This window comes from Microtus ochrogaster, chromosome 24 (assembly GCF_000317375.1).
Source record: "Microtus ochrogaster isolate Prairie Vole_2 chromosome 24, MicOch1.0, whole genome shotgun sequence".
NCBI classification, from domain to species: domain Eukaryota; kingdom Metazoa; phylum Chordata; class Mammalia; order Rodentia; family Cricetidae; genus Microtus; species Microtus ochrogaster.
Window position 1 is genome coordinate 29,169,105 of NC_022024.1, and position 22,913 is coordinate 29,192,017.

Genomic DNA, 22,913 nt, shown 5'->3' on the forward strand with positions numbered 1-22,913 from the left:
AGCTGAGGATGGCAGTGGTGAATCTGCAGATAGGAGCTGAGGATGGCAGTGGTGAATCTGAGGATAGGAGCTGAGGATGGATACAGACAAAGTGTAGGAAGAAGCTAGACCGCTTTGTCGTTTTTTAGTTTGTACGTTCATTCAACAGCTGCTCACAGATTACCTGTCTGTCAGGTTCTGTTTTGGGAAACTGGTGTATGCCCACAGAGCTGAAGCTTCATGGGTGATACTAGCTTGGGTAGTAAATAGTGGGCCAGGACACACACACACACACACACACACACACACACACACACACACGGGTGTGGAAAGGCAGAAGAAAAGACTGCAGAATTCACTTGAGATCTGGATATCCTTTAAGCAAGAGGTACAAACTCAAGTGACCACTGAGACCACACAGGTAACATAATGTCTGATTTGGTTGGATTTCAGGCCAGATCGTTGGGTCCAGAGACAAACTTACCTGTGGCATTCATTAAAGTAATTAAGTAATTAAGCTAACAACCCAGTTCTGCCTCATGAGCTTAAAAGCTTTAGTACACACACACACACACACACACACACACACACACACGAGTAATTCTGTGAAGCTTTAAATGGCATAAATGAAAAGAAAATCAGTCAAGGGAGGGACATTTATGGATTTATGGTCTTGGCTTTCATTACACCGGAAGGCCCCAGAGAGCAGGCCGAACATGGGAATAAATACACTTAGAGACACATGGCCAGTTTCACCTTAGTTGGCATGAAGGAAAACTAGAAATTAGATTGTTATTTTTAAAGTAGAAAGTAGAAATGGAAGAAGATTAATCTGAACATGTAAATATTTGTGTAACGTACTCTTCACTATGTTGGAAAAGACCAGAGATGAGTTGGGACCAAGGAGGCAAAGAAAACATTAAAGAGAGCAATGAGATGATTCAAAACCAACCAATCAATTAAGTAAATGATACAAGACGCCAAGCTTCTGTGACAAGCAGATTTGATAAAGATCACAGAAGCGGTAGAATATGAGTTAAATCTGAGAACACCCCCATGTAGAACTGGTCAGAAATGGTAAGTATATTCAGAGGGCAGAGCCAGAAGCCACAGCGTGAAAAGACCAAGAGTCTGGGTTTGAGAAGGAAATAGACGGAGCAGTAACAGGCTCCCCGAGTCCCAGGCAGGATTAAGGTAGGAATTCTTATGTAGAGAGATGTTGGTAATGTGTTTGAAGTCGATGGTTAAGGACAAGCCTTAAAGTCTTGAGTACTGGAGAGCAGGTTCCTTGCAATTCAAGGAGAATCAATGGCTCCAAACTTAGCAACACTAGAAGTTAAAACATGGAGATGGAGTTTGAAGGATAAAGCCTGAAGTCCCAGAACTAATAACGAAGGAAGATGCGAGTCATTTATTCAGGCGAAAATAAACACTTTCAAAATACAAGTGTTCTCAGACCATTGTGCTCATGTGCTTATTTGAAGAGAACATTCTAGGAAACGCTTTATCAAGTGACAATTGATTCCAAGCAGAAGTCCCAAGATAGAGGGAGACAAAAACAGAGGAACAGCAGGAATAATGACTCTCTCAATATATGTATCATTAAAAACAAATAGATGATAAGGGTATGATCTGGACTTTGTAATGTAATTGCCAAGTGGGGTTTCTTGAGAGACAAGAGTCATCCTTGAAAGACAAACTTATTAGCAACCCAGAACTAAAACTTCCATTGTACCCGAGGAGGGGGAGAGAACGTTAACAGTCCAGTTCTTGGACTATGGTTGTGCAAAATTATGATTGCTACACAAAATGCGTGTAGCTTAAGACTACCATTTTCTCTGGCAGGACACACACTCCTATTTAAAGATGATTTGGTGATGTATCGCTGTGAGCCAAGAGCTGGAGAGATGGCTCAGCAGTTAAGAGCACTGCCTGCTCTTCCAAAGGTTCTGAGTTCAATTTTCAGCAAACACATTGTGGCTCACAACCATCTGTAATGAGATCTGATGACCTCTTGAGGAAGAGACCTGGTCAGTTGTCATCCTCATCACCTTAGACCATGAAACCCAATATGGACAAGTTCAACAGAACCGCCATCATCTATGGGCTGCCCATGCATGCTTCAGCATTGCCAGGGCATAAATTTCATTTATTTTTCATTTTCACTGTGAGCAGAACTTTACAGTCAGTGGGACTTCTTAGTGTAGAAGGAGCAAAAGGAACGAAGTGAGGAAGGTGAGAGAGAGAGAGAAAGAGAGGGAGGGGAGAGAGAAGCCAAGAACAGGAAATACGGACAGGGAGGATAAGAGAGAGAAGTAGTAAGAAGAAAGGAAGTGTACTCACTTTAAAGACGGGAGTGATAAAATAAGTATTCACCACTTTACAAAGTGTGGATGACCTTAGAAGACAGGCTCCCAGGAGGGCTAGGAATGCAGGTTCTAATATGGGTATTATTTCAAGAAAGACATCTAAAATGAAGCAGGCAACGGTAATGGGCAAATACCAAGAAAAAGAAAGGAGGGAGATGATGATTTCCACCCCAGAAAAAGCAGAGTTCACAACCACAAACATTAAGCAGGAACAAGGGCTGCCCCACACGCTGTCTTTGGCTCCTTTGGGTTGACCTTCTCTGCCATCAGAAGGCTCCAGGTCCGTTATACAGTCTCAGGACAGGCTCGCTGCCAAGCATGAAAGATGAAGTCTTCTCTCTAGTTGATTCTTCACAGCACCACAAGGGCAAGAGTCTGATTTAAAGTTCGATTTTTTTTTTATAACGGCAAATTGAAGAAAAATAAGATAGCGTGGAAAATGCCACAACGACATTGGATCACACTTAGCAGCCTTTCCTAATAAAATTGCCGGTGAGTCTGGAATGAGAGGAAGCCGCTGAATAGCGATAAGGACATTTACCCAAATTTGAAAGCAAATATCATACTAAATGGCAAATTTCTGAAGCCATTTCCTTAAAAACCAGACCCAGGAAGGAGGTGCCGATGCTTAACAGTCTTATTTCCAGAGGCTCCCTCTTGTGCTCTAGATATGGCTTTGAAATCCTTTCATAACTGTAGAAAGGGAAAATGCGACTTATTCATAATTGTAGGGTCTCAAACATCTTGTAAGGAATAATTAGAATTATATGCAGACTATAAAAAGTGGGGGTGTATATTAAGCAGATATGAGTGACAGTTTTATTTTATGTCAGAAATCATCAGAAATGGAGAGGGCAGACTGTGCTATTTAAATCTCAGCCACGTATCAGAGAACCTGCATAAAGGAGCTGAAATCTTGCCAAGGACGCGCATTAAAACCTGAGCATATGGCAGGCCACACCAAGTTCCTACACGTGAAGATATACTGCAGCAGAAGTATAAATCCTTCCTTAAAATGACGCTTAAATTTAATGCACTTTTAATCACAATTCCCGCGGGCTTTCTCTAGAATCATTTAAAGGGTCCCAATAGAAATTAAAGCTCACTACCAAGCGGCCTTAGTAAAAATGGTGTTAACGCATTGTGGGCAAATCGATCAGTGAAATAGATTAGAGGGTTCAGCCCACGTCTCTGGAAGAGATGAGTGTGTTACAAAGGTAGCAATTTGACTGACCACGGAGACTTTGATCTATAATTATGGTTTTCAGTGTGGGGGACCCTGGTATAACTAACTGCATCTGAAGTAAAGCCAGAGCCCTACCTCACAGCTTAATAACGTCCAGCTGATCCAAGAAAGTCTGTATGGCTTGGAGTCAGGGGGTCACCTTCCTCAGCAATGGGGGCAGCACATAGCGGAAAATATAACTAGTTGCAGTTGGAACATTTTTATGGCAAGGAATTACAAGCAAAGTTAAAGGCCACTGCCAGGATGGGAAAATGCATGGCAGATGCAGGATCCTTGGCATTGGTCGACCCAGAGAAGAGTCAATGAGAAAATAGGGTTCCTCTAACAGTGGAGCCCTGAGCAGGTGGTGCTGGACAGTCATTGTCTGAGATCCGTCAGGAGACTTTCAGGGGTTTCAAACCTAGGGTGACAGAATGGCATCTGAGTTTTAGAGAAATGAGTCCGGCTGAAGGCCCGGGGAGACCTGCAGCAGGGGGTGAATCAGAAGGCAGAAAGTGATAGAGAGGTGGGGGGGGGAGAGAGAGAGAGAGAGAGAGAGAGAGAGAGAGAGAGAGAGAGAGAGATTGGATTGTTGTACTGGATATTCAACACCTTGCCTCATCCTGTCACCATTCTTGGTGACATTGCTCTTATGGAATACATCCTGGCCCCACAGAAACACTGCTCCTCCTTAGCACTAGGTGGGTCTTAGTAGTTCAGGTTCATTCACTATCTCTAAGTCCTTTCATATGATCCCTTCTCCATATATGAGGAGTGTATGGAGAAGTTGTAGAAATGGGAGTGGCAGGCTACGTTCCTGGCACCCGGCTGCCCGCGTGGCTAGCTTTAAACCAGAAATAACAACACACAAACTGTATTCTTTTAAACACTGCTTGGCCCATTATGTCTAGCCTATTCTCGGCTAACTCTCGCACCTGGACTAGCCCATTTCTAATAATCTGTGTAGCATCAGTCTTACCGGGAAAGATTCAGCATGTCTGACCTGGCGGCTTGCTTCATTGCGTGTGTCTGCCTCAGAGAGCAGAGCTATCGCGTCTGCCCTGGAGAGGGCAGCATGGCGTCTCTGAGCTCACTTCCTCTTTCTCCCAGCATTCTGTTCTGTTTACTCCACCCACCTATGTTCTAACCTATCAGGGCAAACAGTTTCTTTATTTAATTAACCAATGACCTTCCTCCATCAAGAAGTAGCAGTGATCCTAGATCTGAAAAAAGAACCATTTCAGCAAAATGTCTCTACATATATCACATGCATGCAAGCATGCTTATATTTCTGTTGCTCCTCTGGGGGCTCACCATGAATGTTCCCTTCCTTTCATTGAGTCACCACAATGGGATATAGCAAATCAGATAACTGGCCGTGGAATCTTCTTAGGGTTGATACTAGAGCCAGGATTTGAATGAGGTGGCCCGAGCTGTACAGATAAGAGACGGCAGGTACATCAGAAAAGGACTCAGCCATGGAGAGACCCGAGGGTCCAGCTCTGGACCATTGCGGTGCCTGGATTCTTCTTGGCTCATCAAGATGATGGTGGGCGATTACTCTTGAGAAGTGGACAAGGGCCAGACTGGAGAGGGCAGAGCAACCCCTGGCCTTGGGCAGTGTGAATGAGGAGGACAGGGTGTATGCAGAGAATGTTAGGTTTGCAGAGAATCTGCCCAACCCTCTATTAAAATGCCCTGCACATCACCATGGGCTTCCCTTCTCCCTCAAGACACCATGTGGTCAGGAACTGTGCCTTACTCAGAGGAAGCAACTTGCGATAAAGTGGGCATGGTGTTACATGCCGGTCATCTATAATCCCAGCACTTTGTGGGTGAAGACAGGAGCGTCTGAGTTCTAGACCATCCTCAGCTACATAGTGAGTTTGATATCAGCCTGGGATACATGAGATTCTGTCTTAAAAACCAGACAAGCAAAACAAAACGAAACAGAAATAAGCAACAAAACACTCGAAAGGGGCTTTGGATATGATCGCAGGGAACGATTGTTTCAGTGTGGCTTTAAAAGTGGTAGTTTCCCAATAGCAGAGATGTGTATCACAAAGCAGAAAGCTGGACAGCCCTGCGAGATAGGAAATGCACATTTGATAAGAAGCTGCTATTAGTCCTTTATTTAAAGAAGAGTAGAGTTGTATAACTTTAATTCTTGAGAAATGTGATTGGAGGTAAGTTTCCAGTTGCCTCAACAACTGTGAGGTGTTGTTAGACCCATGAGACTTGGGGGAATTTGAATTTATGAACGACTATGCGTTGCATTTGGAAACAGAGATAATTAATACTTACTTTTAATTAGATTCTACGTTCCTGGAAGGAATATGACCTGGCAATAGCGATCATAAATTACGGGAAAAAGACATTGGACATCACATCAGGGTGCAAATCTCTGTTTGGTAATGAGCAGGACGAGACTGGAGAGGAGGTGAGGTGTTTGATTGTTTTGTTTGTTTCTCCCTCCTTTTTATGCATTTGGGTGTTTCACTCACTATCCTCAGACATATGCAAAATTGATCAATTTGTCATCTTTATGTCACCGAAAGTAATTTCATTAAGAAATTCTTTAATTTAAAAATATTTTTTGCTGGGCGGTGGTGGCATACGCCTTTAATCTCAGCACTCAGGAGGCAGAGGCAGGCCGATCTCTGGGAATTAAAGGTCAGCCTGGTCCACAAGAGCTAGTTCTAGGACAGGTTCCAAAGCAACACAGAGAAAACCAAGCAAACAAAAAGAAACATTTAAGATATAGTCAAGAGCTAGCATATTGAATAGTTCACAGTCTGAAAACTGTCTCCAAAGTAGACGAGGTTAGACCTTTCTATGTTCAGTGGGACACTGAACTCACCATTTCCTAAGAATGCCTCTTTTGAGTTAAAGATGCTTTGTTCTTTCTAGTTGTGAAATTTGCCAGAAATACCAGTTTCACCGTTTTGGCCAAACTAAAGCAAGCTTTTATTAAAATGTTAAATACTGACCAAATTCCATCTTGGTCAGGTCCATCACCTGGGAACCTTTCCAGCTGAATGGCCCAGAATGCACATGTTGGGGTGGCTTAGAAGGGCAAAACCCATAGACCAATGTACTTTCCCATGAGGCTTTGTTGTTAGTATCCAGGAACTACAATTCCCAGAATCCCAGGATGTCACCTGGTCCTTGGGTAGGTAGGGCTGACAATTTAACTTCAGGTTTAACAGTTCCGTGTGCATCACTGAAGGGGTTGAACATGTCGCTGAACCTTCTAATCTCATCTCCAAAGTAGATCTATGAACATCAGTGATACCTGGACTCCTGTCCTTATGAGGCTGCTAATTTTAAGACGAATCTTCAATGTGTGCCTCATAAGCAAGGGTCTTAGAGGGACTTAAGACTTTATTGCTTTTTATTGAAATGATGTAGGCCGCATGTGTTTGTGGGTCAGGCTTTGAGATGTTTCTTGGCCTACTGGTTTTCTGAGACACACCAGGAAGGACCTCTTACCTCTCCCAAATTGGCTCCAACCTCCCTGAGAGAGAAAGCAAGGTGATTTGTTGCCTGGTAGGGTCCCAAGCATCCTGGGGAGAGGAATTTTAAGCTGTGGCATCTTTTGGGAGGGCAGGATGTGGGGCTTGTTTTGCCTGGAGGAACGTTAGATTAAACTGGAGGCAGTTTGAATCTGTTGTTTTCAAACCAGCTGCTTACTCTACCCGCTAGTGCCCTGTCTCATCCAGGCCTTGAGTAAAGGCTCTGTGCCCTCGGGTCTCGCCCCTCTTTCCTTGGAGGAAAGGAGGTTGTGACACTTCCCACTGACTAAGATTGTAGGATCTGTTAACTTGTCAGAGGCGGAACTCACTAGAGCCGCTTGAGACCTCGCTCAGAAGGTTTTGTTTGTGATAACAGGAGACAGTGCAGGTCAGTTCTCAGTCTCAGACAGAGAAAACATGGTGGGGAGCCTGGGCACACACAGGCCAGTCCTTAATCTGCTAATTACTGATCTTGTTAGGTTTTTATGAAAGGCAGAGCAGTAGAAGCAATTAGCTGGGTTGTAAAGGAGATCCTTCTGGGGAAACAAGAACAGAAAGGAAGAAAAGGATCCCTCCTGGGGCCTGGCTGGAGATTTCATTTTGAGGGTTTTTGGAGGTGACAGCTACATTGGGAAGAGGGCAGGAACTGGATGTAGCTCAGTAGGCGGACTGCTGGCCTGGCATGCTGGAAGCCCCGAGTTTGATCTCCAGCGCTTCCTAAACTAGCTATGGCAGAGCCTGCACTGATCCCAGCACCGGAGCAGTGGAGGAAGGAAGAGTAGGGGTTCAAAGTCGACCTTGGCTACTTAGTGGTTTGAGGTCAGCCTGAGCTGGAGAAGACACTTTTTCAAAACACACACACACACACACACACACACACACACACACACACACACACACACACACACGCTAGCTATAGCAGCCAGCACCACTAGTAAGAGTGCGCATTCTAGAAGGGGAGATCCTGGAAGGAAGGAGGGGAAGCGGGAACAGTTTGGTTTTGTCCATGAACCTCTTAGCACGTCCAGCTAGAAGGCAGTATCAGCTGCTGTAAATTGCTAATTATTGTTGCTTAGCCACACACATCAGTCTTACCTACTAAACAGGAAAGGGGGAAACAGAACATAACGCAGGTTTTCCAAAAATGACAACTTCCCTAACATATTAAAACACATTTTGACATTTGCCAATGTTTCTAGGGTACTTGTTCTAAGAAAACTTCCAGAACCAAGAAGCCGCAGCAGGTGCTGCTGCCGGAAAAGATAAACGAACAGCTGGCCTTGTTGGAGACACATCTACTCAAACTCACAAAGCAATGTAATTCTTTCCCCTCTTGTATCTGTTTCGCATTGTTTCTTGAAATGAGAAACTGTTTTGTTGAAAGAATTAAGATGAGATTAGTATTTGGTAAACCCTTTAAGGATTATACGGTGTGTCTACATTATACCATTAATCCTTGCAACACTTTGTTAGTAAGAGCCCACTGTCTTCTACAGGTGCGCTCATGAAGATAAGGGACTTACTTAGGTTCTCATGGTTGGCTTGGACTTGGGCCTGTGTCTTTCAGCTTTAGAGTAGGTTTTTACAACCTTGGCACTCTTGTTTTTTTGGTGCAGATAGTTCTTTGAGGTGTCTTAGTCTGGGTTATTGTCACTGTGATAAAACCCCATGATCAAAGAAATTGGGAAGGAAAGGGCTTATTATTATTGGGCTTACATGTCCATATCGACCTTCTGGAGTCAGATGTTCCTCTCCCGTCCTACTGTTCCCAAATTGTAGCATGAATAATTAAAGCCCAGAGACAGATATTGGGTTCAACCTGAAGATCAGACAAGCAAAACAGCCAGCCACTAGAGAACTGTTACCTCTATGAAATCTTCAGACTGAAAAAAAGCGAGTTCCTGTGCACCACCACCGCTTGGCCTCTATGGAGAGCTAGTGTGGCTGCTGGGATTAAAGATGTGTGTACCATTGCCAGGTCTGTATGATTGACTAGTGTGGCTGTTTTACTCTCTGATCTTCAGTCAAGTTTTATTTATTAAAACACAAATAATATACTACTCTACCAAATACCCTGTGGCCACTTCCCAGATAATTGATTCAGAGGCTTAATATTACTTATAAATGCTTGGTCGATAGCTCAGTCTTATTACTAGATAGCTCTTACACTTTAAGTTAACCCATATTTCTTATCTACACTCTGTCACATGGCAGCACCTTTGATAGCATGGCACGTTTATCTCCTTCTGTGTCTAGCTGGTGACTCTGCCCTTCTTCATCCCATCATCTTAGTTTGGCTGCCCCACCTATACTTTCTGCCTGGCTACTAGCCAATCAGCATCTTATTAAACCAAGTTGAATGGCAGATCTTTACAGTGTACAAGAGGATTATTCCATAACAATGTTCAACCTCAGAGGAAGTTAGGACAAGAATTCAAACAGGGAAGGAACCTGGAGGCAGGAGCTGATGCAGAGGTCATGGAAGGATGCTGCTTACTGGCTTAACTTGCTTTTGTATAGAACCTAGGACTACCAGTACAGGATGGCATTAACTACAGTAGGCTGGATCCTCCCCCATCAATCGCTAAATAAGGAAACTGGACCTTTTTTCTCCACTGTCAAGTTGACGTGAGACCATCCAGCGCAGTAGGGGTGTCTCTGTCCTAGGTCCTGAAGATGTGGGCTGGCATCCCTGGGCTCTGCTCATAGGAACAGAACACAACCATCCATATCTTGGTAACTGGCTGGGAAGCTAACCTATTGGTGGTAGTGTTTAGGTTTTGAATTGAGCTAAAGTTTTGAATTGAGCCCAATGCTGTGTTGTTCTTATAAACTAGTAAACCTAGTTTATGGAAAGCTGTAATCATTTAATCACAAACATAAAAATGTAATTTCTTAAAATTTAAAGTGTTCTAAAATGTGAATTTTTTATTCTCATATAGACAAAACTTTTATTAAAGAAATAAAATTATTACTAGCTACACAGTAAGTTCAGTAACCATAAAAATGTTTTTGGGAAGTGTCTCCTATGTGTGAGATACTATTCTAAATGCATTATAAAAAAATCATACAAATTCTCTATAACAACCACATAAGGAAATTGCTCTCTTTTAAAGGCAGGAAAATGGAGGTAGAGATTCTAAGTACCTCACCCCTGCCCACCAAATTTCATAGTTCAAAAGTGTCAAGGTTAGACCTTAAAGCGGAGCTGGACAGGCTGGTACACCCTGTAGTCATGGCACTCAGAAGGCTGAGGCAGGGGGACCACAAACTCCATGCCAGCCTGGGCTACATACTGAGTCCTTGTCTTAACACCAAGAACACGGAACTTGACACAGACAGGCTGGCTCTGGTGGCTGTGCTGCACGTTGTGGCTTTGGAGTGACTTCATTAAGGATGGTGAAGGGACTCTAGCATGGCATACATGGCTCTGGCCGGCCTTGTCCCTCTCCCCCATTCTCTCTGCCTTCCTAAAAACTGTTAGGTTATATTCCCGAAGCCAACCACCAAGGTCCATTCCCTTCTTTGGACACCTCTGCCAGACTCATTCCTGAGACTCACCACCAAGGTCCAGCTAGCAGAGTTATTATGTCTCCTTTGGCTGCCCTAATTATCATGCCGATCAAAACTAAACCCTTCACCCTACAGGGCTTCCTGCTTTACCTTTATAAACCACATTTCCCCCCTGGGCCACCCCTGTCTCCTCTCTCTCCAGAGAGGACAAATGCCCCCGCCCCCTCCCTTGTTTCTCATCCTCTGTCTCCTGACTTTGTCCCTTATTCCCTGCCCTTTGTCCTTCTGGTGTAAGTAAATCTCCTTTGTGCTGAGAACTTGGTGTTCTGTGCTGATAATGTCCCTTCAGATGGGCTTAATATGCCTGCTAGGTCTGATGGGGGTTTCCTTACATTTTAATGGGAAGGAAAGTAGATAATTGATCTTTTCTCACACTCCGAAATATGATATATTTGATATTTTAAGGCTCATGCTTTAGTATTTAGTTGAGTGTTTCCTCTGTTTTTAAAAACTCTCTCCAAAAGATGTGTATGTTTTGGTTGTTGTGATCCAAATAGAAACCGGAATTGACTAATGTTTTTTACCCTAGTCACCTTCACGGAACTCTCTGGAGCAGAGGATCCCATCTTCCTTTACCCTGTGGTTTTGAACTGGACGGTGAAAGGCTCCATGAAGGAAGGTGAGTGATGGAAAGTGGCCGTGGCCACAGGCAGGCTGCTTCTGTTGTCTGCTCGGTATCATCACCCATTGAGAATAGTGCAGCCTCTGAGAAGCCTAAACAGGCGACTTGACATCTGGGAAGGCAGAGCCTCCCCAAGTGGCTTTGAAGTGAAGGGTGTCATTATGCAGCCAACCAAAAGAAGGGCCCTGGGAAATGCAGTCCTCGCTTTAAGAATTCAGCTCTGAAGAGACACGGTTTTCTGCTTGGCTCTGAGTGACAGGTGGTTCAGGTCAGGATGAGATGTGACCGGCACTTCCTTCAGACAGCCATCCATCACAAGCAGTTTCAGTTAAATTGCTCTTAATAGTGAGGTTTTTTTTGTAGAATAAACCAAATATTGGGTTGTGAAATACGAGTGGCCATTGAAATAAAGCAGCAGCACATCCCACAGGTTCTCCTTCAGTGCTCACAAGCGAGAAATCTAACCAATGCGGGGCTCATCCTGGAGAAGAGCAATCCTCCCCTTCTTAGGAGCCGTTAGCTGCCTGTAGGTCTCCATCTAGGGATGGGGCCTCCACCCCGTAAGATTCTCCTCACCCTTCGTGGATGTTGATTGGTGCTGTCATCATGCAGACTAAGGTGGTGTCGTGATTTCATGTGTGTGACTTCCCTGCCATATCTGGAAGACACAGTGTCACCGCAGACTTCTTGGTCTTTTGCTTTTACACTCTTTCTACCCTGTTTTCCACAGTGTTCTCTGAGCCTTTAGCGTAGGGGCTTTGACATAGATGTATCAGCTGGGTTGGGTACCTATGGCTAGCTGTTCTCTGCGTTTTGACCAGTTGTGACTTTCTATAATGATCTCCATCTGCTTCCAAAGGAGGCTTCTTTGATACGTGGTGAGAGCTGCATTCATCTGTGAGTATAGTTGGTTTTTCAATACCAAATAGTCCTAAAATCATATACACATATCAGCACTATACAGACTCACTAGGTTGTACTTACATAAAATTATTGCTGTGTGTATGTATGTGTCTGTCTGTCTGTGAACAGCAATAATTTAAAAAAGGATGGCATGATTTTGATAGATAATGGAGCCCCCTCCATTCCAAGGAAATAGGAGAGGGAGGGGAGAAATGGTATAATTATATTTTATTTAAAAATGAAATAAATATGTGGGAAATCCAAAAGCCCATCAGTTAGTGTGCCTGCTGTGACTAAAGATGGTTGGCCCTAGGAACCTTTTGGCACCCATTGCCAGGGGACACTGGTAACTCTCCAATGAACTTCTTGTTTCCGTAGTCATGAAATTTAAGCAAAGACCGAGATTCCTTGAATTCTTTACACAAGTTATGCTCAAATGTATGAACGATGAAAAGTTTCAACTCGTGGTGGAGACAGCAGCTCCAGTGTTTGACTTCTTGAGAAGGTACTTGTGATGCTAGTTCTGCAGATGTCAGCAAGTTTGACAAAGGTAGATGGAAAAGAGCGTGGGGTAAATGCAGCTGAGCTGATAGACGGAGAAGGTTTGTGTTTCTGTGGGTAACTAACTGACTAACTTTTAAAACATTGATGTAACTGAACTAAGAGCCCAGACCAGAGCACGGTCCCATCACCAACAACAAACAGAACAGTCTATTTCCATTGACCAGTATGAGTAACAGCATCTCCTTAGTCTGTAGCTCCTTCTCGTGGGAGGTTGAGAATTCAGCTTCTCACTTGCTCTGCACATGCGTCATGTGTTCATGATTCTGTCTTAATGAGCAGAGCCATTCCTTGGGGGTTTCATTGTGAAGTTCTTAGGAGTAAAATGGCTTGAATCTGCCCCTCTATTTCCTAAAGGTGGAAAGATTGTCTTTACTCTGAAAGAAAATTGTAACGTCCCTTGCCAGTTATAAGCAATGCCAGATACATCCAGCATGTGTTCAGACCCCTCGTCTGTCATCATGGAGTATAAACCTGTCTGTTCCATCTGAGTAAAAATAACAGCAAGTAACGTGAGGTTTATTTTAAAAGTGGCACCAAAAGAGGAGAGAGCCCACACAGAAGCATTCTTTCTAAAATAGGCACCTCATTTATGAAAGCTATAACATGGGATATATGAGTATAATATTTTGAAAAGATGGAGGAGACTGTGAGTCTATTGAATATAAGTATCTGTGGTAATCAGAAAAGTGGTCAGAATTATAAAGCTGTATTCAGTTAAAAAAAACAGGTAAGACTTGTGAAAAGTAGTTGTTTTTAGTGATTGGGTAAGTTGAAAGAACCATGAAAGTCAGTAATAAATGATGATGATGATGATGAAGAAAATGGTATAATGATGATGATGGTGATGGTGATGATGATGAGGATGATGATGGTGATGATGATGATGGTGATGATGATGATGATGATGGTGATGATGATGATGATGATGATGGTGATGATGGTGATGATGATGGTGATGATGGTGATGATGGTGATGATGATGGTGATGAGGATGATGGCGATGATGATGATGACGATGATGATGGTGATGAGGATGACAGTAGCTCTTCTAGAAGGTAAACAGGTGAAGTGAGTCATGAGTGCTATGATAGCGGCATCACAAATACCTGAGCCTGGAGACTGAGCAGGGCAGCGGACTTAGTGGTAGTTGTGTAAACTCAGGTCAAGGACATGACTTTGGATGTCTTCACCAAGTTGGGGTGGATAAGGACAGACCTAAAGAGGAAAAATACAAACGTACATACATAATTAATAGGATAAATTTATATTTCTAACCTGTAGAGAATCAAGATATCTCTTTAAATCAAGGAGAATTAAAGCTTCTAGGAGGCTAATGATAACAAGAACCCAGCCTATGAGAGGCAACCAGAGCAGCAGCTGAGGACACATCCTTAGCCTTAGAATCTTCTGCTGCCAAGAAGGAAAGATGAGCTGAAAGGAGTTCTCATTAAAGTCAAGAAATAAAAAAAGTGAAATTGAAGAAAGACATAAGAAAAAAATAAAAGCTGAAATGAATCAATTGCAAGTTGGCTTTAAGTCAGTTCAGTTGCCACAAAGGATCATTCTTTAGGAATATGAATAAAAATTTTAAAAATTCCATGAGGCATAATAATAAAAGGAGAAACACAGGTCAAGGGAAAAGAAAATATACTTTAAAATCTAGCTGAAAGTCATGGGTATCTGGAAAAATTTATACAACTGAGAAAAGCAGCAGAAACATTCGGCTAGCTGAGATTTATCCGGGGCAGTTGTTTATATTTCAAAGAATTGAATGAGCACTTTTCCTTTAGCATACAGCTTCCCATCAAGCCCAGTTCAGGAAGTAAACAAATAGAAAAAGTACAGATCAAGTGTACTGAGCAATATATAGAGGCAGAAGTCCAAGGTAAATGCTAGTATGTGAGCTCAGCCTTAAAATAAAGATTGAGTAGGCGACAGGAAAATGTAATTATCATTGCTAGTTAAAGGAGCCATTAAGTGTTCTCTAAAACTTATGTGGTAAATTCAGTGATTCTTCTTGTAAAATGAAAATTAGATGATTTTCTATTAAATTAAACCCTAAACTAGGAAAGCTATTTTATCTTCCGACAATTAGCATCGTTCTGAAAGTTCTTGCTATTATATTAAGAAATTGGAAGTAGAGTTTTTATGCTTGCCACAACACAGAGAATTAAAAATGTTTGTTAAGTGGATTCTACAGTGAAATACTCTAAAAATGGAGACACTGGCAAGTAATTGTTTCTTTTAGCTTAATCTAAAGATAATTAGCAAAAAACTGTTGAATTTCATAATTAGATGCAAAATCAATAACTTTCCTGTATGAACTTGAAAGTTTAATGAAAAATCCAGTTTTTACAAAGTACATGACTAAATTGACTAGAGATTATGTGGAGTCTTGACTGTTATGAAGAAGAGACCAAACATAATTTTATATAAGACATATGTATGTATTTTACATGCTATATATAAAATTAAAAGTCGGTACCTCACTTTCTAGTCAGACACAATTTTGTAAAGGTTTCTATTATCTTAAAATTTCTTTGTTGGTTTATTAAAATTTCAATATGGATTCTTTCAGGTAAATTGTAGGATGGTCTAGAATCATGAATGGTCTTTGGAAAAGAACAATGAAAGAGGATCAGACTGTCCAGGAAATATCAGAGAGTCCTGCTTGTGAAATAATAGGCAGAGCACCATTGAGACTTACTTGTTGGAGACAAATATTTATAAAAGTAAACAAAAAATCTAGAAGTCACGAAATAAATGTTAATGTTGAGGACATAGCAATTTGAGAATATGATTTACCCAAACACACCACAATAATATAGAAAGCCCTCAGAGCTGCACGGAGCTGCAGGGTTGCAGGAGTGGAGGATGTGTGATGGATGAGGGTTGTGCTGTGCACAGATGATGATGGGGAGCACTCATCTTTGACCTCCTCTCCCTCCCACCTCTTCCTGCAATGACACGGCCACCTCCACCTTGACCGTTTGGTACTGTGAGAGGAGAAATACCAGTTTCAGGGTGCAGCTTGGAAGTGAAGGAGTCCCCATGTTCCCAGCAGTTGCTGGTCCAAACACCAGCTTGGCTAGATGAAATATCTGCCTAAAGAAAGGGGGGGGGGATTTCTCAGAATTGCTGCGACTGTGTGGGAGCCCATCCAACCAGAGGGTCCGTGATCGTTTTCACAGAAACTAAAGTGAGGGGTCGGGGATTACTTGGTGGATGTGAATACTTTCAGGATAGAGATGCATGAGAGCTTCTCTAGCATCCACATGAGTGACCAGGTACAGACACAGCTCTAGTACCGTGGGTGGTGGGGACATAACTGCTGGGACTTTCTGACAACCAGCATTAGTCAAAATAGCCATCCCTAGGTTCAGAGAGAAATGTTATCACAGGGGAGTAGAGGGCAGTCTGAAAGATCAGATTGGAATATCACATGTTACCCTCTGGCCACCACATCTGCATAGCTGCTCATTAAAACACATGTGCACACACAACAGTCTCTCTCTCTCACACACGCACACACACACAGAACTTATAGTATGCAAACCGTAGTATGATGTCAACCATCACTATGAGCAAAAGGACATTTTGATCATAGTGTTACTAGTTATCAAGACTCATTCAGTCATTGTCTTAACCTTGTAGCTTTGCATTTCATTCAAGTTTCTGGTTTCCATTCATCACGTTAGAACAGGATTTTGTTTTTGTAGCAAGAATTAGAAATTCCAGAAAAAAGCATGCATTTCAGGAAAACTAGCTGACAATTGTCAGTCGCAAGATCCCGAGAGGACGGTATCTGGAGAACAGATCTGCCGGAAGCCGTGCCAGGAAAACTAGGCTGAGTGCTCCTGAGAGGACCTGGAAGAAGGTTTAGCCACTGGCAGTGGTGGTTGGGAGTTCCTGCAGAATGGAACTAAAAAGACTGAAGTCGATCAGGGGCAGGACAGTTTGTCTGGGGCCACTGTGATGTGGCTTTTGTCTTGATAGTGGAGGGAAGTAGCTATAGATCATTTTCAGTCCAGCCCCATCCACCTATGCGCTACTTTTGGCTCTTCCTTTTCCCCTGTGGACACCCGCCCTCGTCACAAGTTTTCAGTGTGAATGACATTGTCCTGTTAAGAGGCCAGCTGCCCTTCATGTCCAGGGGTCCTCACCCAAGTGAAGCACGGAGCAGGCTGTCTGGGCACCCTCCTTTTTCACAGTTTCAGTGACAGCGTTAATTATGAGATTTAGGACTCTGAGATTCTTGTCACCTCCAGCTTCTGCCTATTTCTGACTTTTTCTTTTTGTGTGTGGATTAGGAGAAACGAGTCCCTCGTTGGAGTAAAAAAGTTGAAATGCAAGGATGCCGTCTTTTGTAAGAAGGCAGCCAAGTTGTCGCCCAAGAAGTATAAAACCATAGTCATCGAGATTGGAAGAGTAAGTTTTAATAATTAATAAAATCAGTGACGATCAATAAATATATTATTAACATATTGATAACATTGAAGATAATATATATCTAGAGGTTGTTGATTATATCTTGTTAGAATATGAAAGAGAAAGAAATACCAGTAGGCATAATTTTATAATAAGTTCTTAATAAAGTTAAATAAATTTAATAAAGTTAAAATAAGTTCTTAAATAACCATATAGATGTTCTCATAATCAGATATTTTTGTCTAAAGGATTTGTTTTTACTTTTTATAGCTACTTATTTACTTTTACATGTATGGGCATTTTCTCTGCATATATATCTGTGTTCCATGTTTGCACCCGGTGCCCACAGAGGCCAGATGAGGCGTTAGAGATGATTGTGAGCCAACATGTGGATGCTGGGAATCAAACCCAGGTCCTCTGAAAGAGCAGCAAGTGACCTCGAACCTCTACTGCTGGACCATGTGTCCAGTCCCCTGATAGTGGTTTTCATTAAAGGATGTAGGAAAGCCAGTATATTTCAAGGTCAGAAGATAAGCATCATATTGTGGGGAGATAATCCCTTTATGTTCCAGTTTTGACTTGTAACATCTATTCTCTTTTCCATGAAGAGCGTAGACGGGCTACAACGCAGAAAAAGGAAGAAAAAGGAAACTCTCAAAGATTTCTTTTTCAAGAATCCCTCCATTTTTGAACTGTCGGAGCAGGAGAGGTATCGATGAATTGTCAGCATTATTACGTGATGCTTACTCCCTGCTGGGCACTGATTTGGGTATTGGGGATATACGGGGGGGGGGGGGGACCGGATATGATGCAATAATCAAACCCAGTGGGTTGCACTCACAAAGAAGATGTGAAAGTGTGTGTGTATGGGGGGGATTGAAGAAAACAACTCTAGTGGGAGAGGGAGGGAGACGAGAGAGGTGATGCAGGACCAAATGGCTGAAGTCCATTATATAAATGTCTGAACGTGTCAAGCAGCAACAGCGGGAAAATATCAGTGTTTTCAAGGCGCTTACAAATGCTAGAAGTGCAGTAACCAACAGGAATCAGAGACAGCTGTGAAAGGCTACCCTGTGGAGTGTTGGCTGCAGAGCCGCTGGTGGCCACCAGGAGTCCAGAGCAAGTTACTAATGGCTGTTGATCTTCAGAGGACAGAAGTTTAAAAAGAAATTTATTTTTATTTCATGCGTATGAGTGTCTTGCCCTCACATATGCGTGCGCACCATGTGTGTGCAGTGTGCCCATGAAGGTCGGGAGAGGGGACACTGAAACTAGAGTCACAGACGGCTGAGTGCCATGGGGGAGGTGCTGGGAACTGAACCCGGGTCCTCTGGAAGATCAGCCAGTGCCCTCAAATGATGAGCCTTATCTCCCCCTAAATGACAGTCTCTTTTAGATGGCGCCATCTGTTGGGTCATCTGTTATCTAACAGTAGATAGGTGTCACTGACACCTTTGTTATTTACTGACTATTCATGGATTTAGTTTTGGGACCTCTTCTCTGTCCCCGTGAGTCTGTTTACCTGTTTTCTGAATCAGTAACGTGCTATTGCAATTACTTTGGCTCTCAAGGAAACTTTACCGTCTGATAGAAACCATCCATCCCTTCAGTATGTTGTTTTCCTTCACTCAGGTCTTGAGTAATCTTCTCCGAAATAGTTCACACTAGCTTGCTGTGTAACAGGAAGAATTCTATTGTGAATTTGAAAGGAGAATTGAATATATATGCCAGCTTGGGAAATTTTGTTTGGTTTCTTTGCAACGCCACGTCTTTCTTGTAGAAGACAGATTGCATCTAAAGATCTTGTAATGTTTTTTGATACATTGGGTGGTTTTTCCCCAGATGTGTTGCTATATAAAGCACTATTTTTGCATGGATTTTAAAATTACTTTCTGAATTCTGATAGTCTTTGAATAGAGATATACTAGAACCCTGGTATTTAGATGGTCTGCATGGCTTGATCCTTTACTCCTGGGCTCAAGTCTGTCTGTGTGGATGGTCCAAAGGTCTGATTCATTCTTCTCTAGTGTTTAAGCTCTCTACTTTGTGCACTTGTGAACTGGCTTGTCTGCACTGCAGGATGTGCCCTGTCCTCCTGCTCACTTCCTGGACTCTTGTCTTCTAGTGGAGGTCCTGAGGGCTCTCTTTAGCTCTTGAGGAGAACTGCCCCCCCACATACAATGACAGGATTCATTTTGTTTTGACAACAACACTTGAAATTTTCAGAATAATCATTTAAAAGATTCATGGTTTTGGTAGAAAAAGTAACCTATTACAACAACAGAAAGCCCAGAAGCCTTGACTTAAAGGACCTTTGTTAACCAAAATTCATATATTCAGAACTGAACAATAATGCCAAGTGTGTGTATCAAAGGGAAGTGTAGGTAGAGGTCATGACAGTAGAAAGGTGTCCAAGAGAGGAGAAAGGGGGGCTGATAGGAAGAGGGTGGGGAGGGTGTTGGGCACATATAATATAAAAGTGGAAAAGGGAATTACTGGGGTTGAAGGGCACAGTGGGGGGCAGGGAGAGTGGGGAAAGAGGCAGGTATGAGATGACAGCCGATAGCAAGTATGTATAAAAATGCAGAAAGGAAAACAATTGTTCTAATTTAAAAAATGCATTCGTTCCTTCTTCATGCTGCAGCTGTCTGATAATTCTAATATGTCTTCCTCCCTCTGTTTATTCCTTCTTTCCCTATCATTTGTGTGTGTGTGTGTGTGTGTGTGTGTGTGTGTGTGTGCGCGCGCGTGCACGCGTGTGTGTTGATTCAGATTCAGAACATATCTTAGGGAGCACAAACTCTCCATTATCAACACTGCAGCTTGAAACAGGATAGCCTGGAGGCCTTAATGAACAGAGATAGTAGGTCTGGCTGACCCCTAGGCATCTAAAACAGGTGCAGACAGAAAACAGTAATTTCTAATAGATTCACAGGTGATGGTGATTTTGCTGGTCTTGATTAGAGGGACTGTTATAGGGCAGGATATTTTGACCTGCCCTGGTTGGACCTGATTTCTGTCTGTCTGTCTGTCTGTCTGTCTGTCTGTCTGTCTCTTTATCCATCCATCTACCTACATACCTGTTTACCATCTACCTGTCTGTCTGTCTCCCTGCATGCCTGCCTATCTATCTATCTATCTATCTATCTATCTATCTATCTATCTATCTATCTATCTATCTATCTATCCATCTATCTATCATTTAGTATGTGTGTGTATCTGTGTATGTGTGTATTTGTTAACCTTTTAAATGTATGTCACAAAGAATGGTGCTGACCAATGGGACAAGGTTATTAGATGCTGTACAAAACAGACTGCTTTGAAGAAACAAAGTGATGCCCATGAACAACTAGTTATAAACATAGTTAAGCTACTTGGATAGTTTTTTTTTGGGTGCGTGTACATGAGATATTTTGTCCTGATCCTCCATTAGAGGGTCAGAGGTTGACATTGAGGGTCTTCCTCAATTGCTCTTTACTTCAGTTTTTGAGTCACGGTCTCACTGGGTTTGGAGCTTGCTGATTAGCTAGACTGGTTGGCTGTCACCACCTCCCATGTTGGAATTACAGCTGTGTGCCACCACAGCCATCTTTCAATGTGGATTCTGGGAATCCAGACTCATGCCTTTGTGACTGCATAGCAAACAGTTTACCAGGTGATCTATAGGAATGATCTTTGAAAAGATTAAATGTATGCTATCTTTTAAAAATTTGAACTGTCAGGCTGGAGAAAAGTCTCAGTAGTTAAGAGCACTGACTGCTCTTCCAGAGAACCTGTCTCACAATGTTTGTTATTCTAGTTCCAGGGGACCTGAAACCCGTGACAAAACACCAATGCACATACAATAAAAATAAACAAATTAAAAAACTTGAACCATTATAATGCTTTGAAGGCAGAGGCAGGAGGGTGGAGAGGTCAAAGCCAGCCTGGGCTACATAGTGAGATCCACTCTCTGAAATCAAAATCAGACTCAATTATGAACTATTAAATACAGGTTGGATATTTTCCCCTCTTAGTGTATTGAATTTGTTCATTTTGGAGGTTATTCCTTCTACATTTGATTGAAATTTTATTTCCTGTAGAATCTAACTAATGTTAGGCAAAATCTTGCTCCATTGTTTTTTTTTTTTCCCTTAAGGACGGATGTAGAGAAATGAAGTTGTTGTTTATATTGAAAAAAAAAAACAAACTGATCAATAGGAACATTGCATAGCTGTGTAATCCCAGTGGCCTTTTGATTATGGAGAAACAAACCCTTGTTTGGACTGAAATGTAAGAGACTCTTGAAGGCAATTAAGTAGTGTCCCTGTCCCCTGTGCTTCTTGCAGCCTTTCTTCCACACTATTTTCTATTTTGTGAACCGAGGAAATGATAAATGAGCCAAAAATTTGCACAAGGGTAATCAAGTGACGTCATGGTATATTCTGTACAAATTGGAACCCTCCTTCTTCCTTTTCCTCCTCCTTCTTTTTTAATTTTAATTTTTTTAAAAGTTTTTTGAGACAGGGTTTCTCTGTTTGCCTTGTCTGTCCTATAACTTGCTCTGTTGGCCAGGTTGACCTTGAACTCAGACAGCACTTGCCTCTGCTGCCCAAGTGCTAGGATTAAAAGTGTGTGACACCACCTCCCAGCTGGAATAATTTTTCTTTATTTAGTGTTTATTTAAAAATTTTTAATTTTTTGTATAACTCAAACCATCTTTTTCCCTTGGCAGAAACAAAAGAACGGATGTTAAAAAAATGGCATACCGAAGCCTGACAGATAACTTGAATCCCATAATATTAAATTATGTCAAAAGAAAGCGGTTTCACCAAATACTTCTTGAAGAGCTCCCTTGGAGAGCACAGATGAACCTGTATCTGGCTAGCGCACACTTCCACTTGTTTTTACTGAAGCTTGCCGAGCGCACAAAGATGAAGTTCAGCTCTTCGCTTTCTAATGTCAGGTATGGAATGATACTGGGAAGTTCACCCCGTTTATGTCATGAACAGGAACTATGCACTTGAATGCCCGAGGTGTCAATTTAGCAATGTTTCCAGGACGGTGTACTGTATTTTCCATTATAATGGTTTCTTTGCTAAACAAATGCTCAGTCATGGCTCATGTGGTGCTAATTTGCCAACCTTTCGAATAAGCTTATTGTATAGCTTCTAGTGCGAGGGTGACTCCATAACAGTCTTGATATTAGCAGGCATCATGTCACTATTACTTTCATTCAGAGGTATATTTGAAGCCTGCAAAAACAGAAATCAGATTTTTCTTTTCTTTTTTTTCTTTTTTAAGTGATAAGATTTTTAATGTGGTATTTGTGCCATGAATTCAGCAGGCAATTTCAGATTTTATTCTGTACCTTTGGCTAAGTACTGAGGTAGATAAATATAGAGGATTATACTAAGGAATGCTAGGTATCTGTTGCAAAGGTGATATAAAGTCTTCCATCCAAAAGATGGTTGCCAAAGAACTCTTCCATGCAGGGCTGTGAGCTAAATGCCATGAGTATGTAAAGACAGACAATCTATATCTATATCTATATCTATATCTATATCTATACCTATACCTATACCTATACCTATACCTATACCTATACCTATAGCTATCTATTTATCTATGCCTGGTAGTGTTGATAAGCACCCATCCATAACTATATTTGTTGGTAGATAGTCAAGCACATTTAAATTCTTTGTTACAACTTGGTGGCTTTCTTTTGACTTGACTTTATAGGAAGGGGTTCGAGG

General features: G+C 42.1%; 1 protein-coding gene across 1 annotated transcript in view; it reads left to right on the top strand.

The window, feature by feature from the left end:
* The window catches only part of Cfap54 (cilia and flagella associated protein 54), a 252,210-nt gene that overhangs the window by 83,541 nt on the left and 145,756 nt on the right, over positions 1-22,913 (top strand). Inside the window, exons 27-33 of the mRNA XM_005358276.3 lie at positions 5,888-6,013; positions 8,288-8,405; positions 11,191-11,280; positions 12,565-12,691; positions 17,061-17,178; positions 17,787-17,887; positions 21,893-22,123. Of these exons, the coding sequence (XP_005358333.2) occupies positions 5,888-6,013; positions 8,288-8,405; positions 11,191-11,280; positions 12,565-12,691; positions 17,061-17,178; positions 17,787-17,887; positions 21,893-22,123 (911 nt within the window). The remainder of the gene's footprint in view (positions 1-5,887; positions 6,014-8,287; positions 8,406-11,190; positions 11,281-12,564; positions 12,692-17,060; positions 17,179-17,786; positions 17,888-21,892; positions 22,124-22,913) is intronic.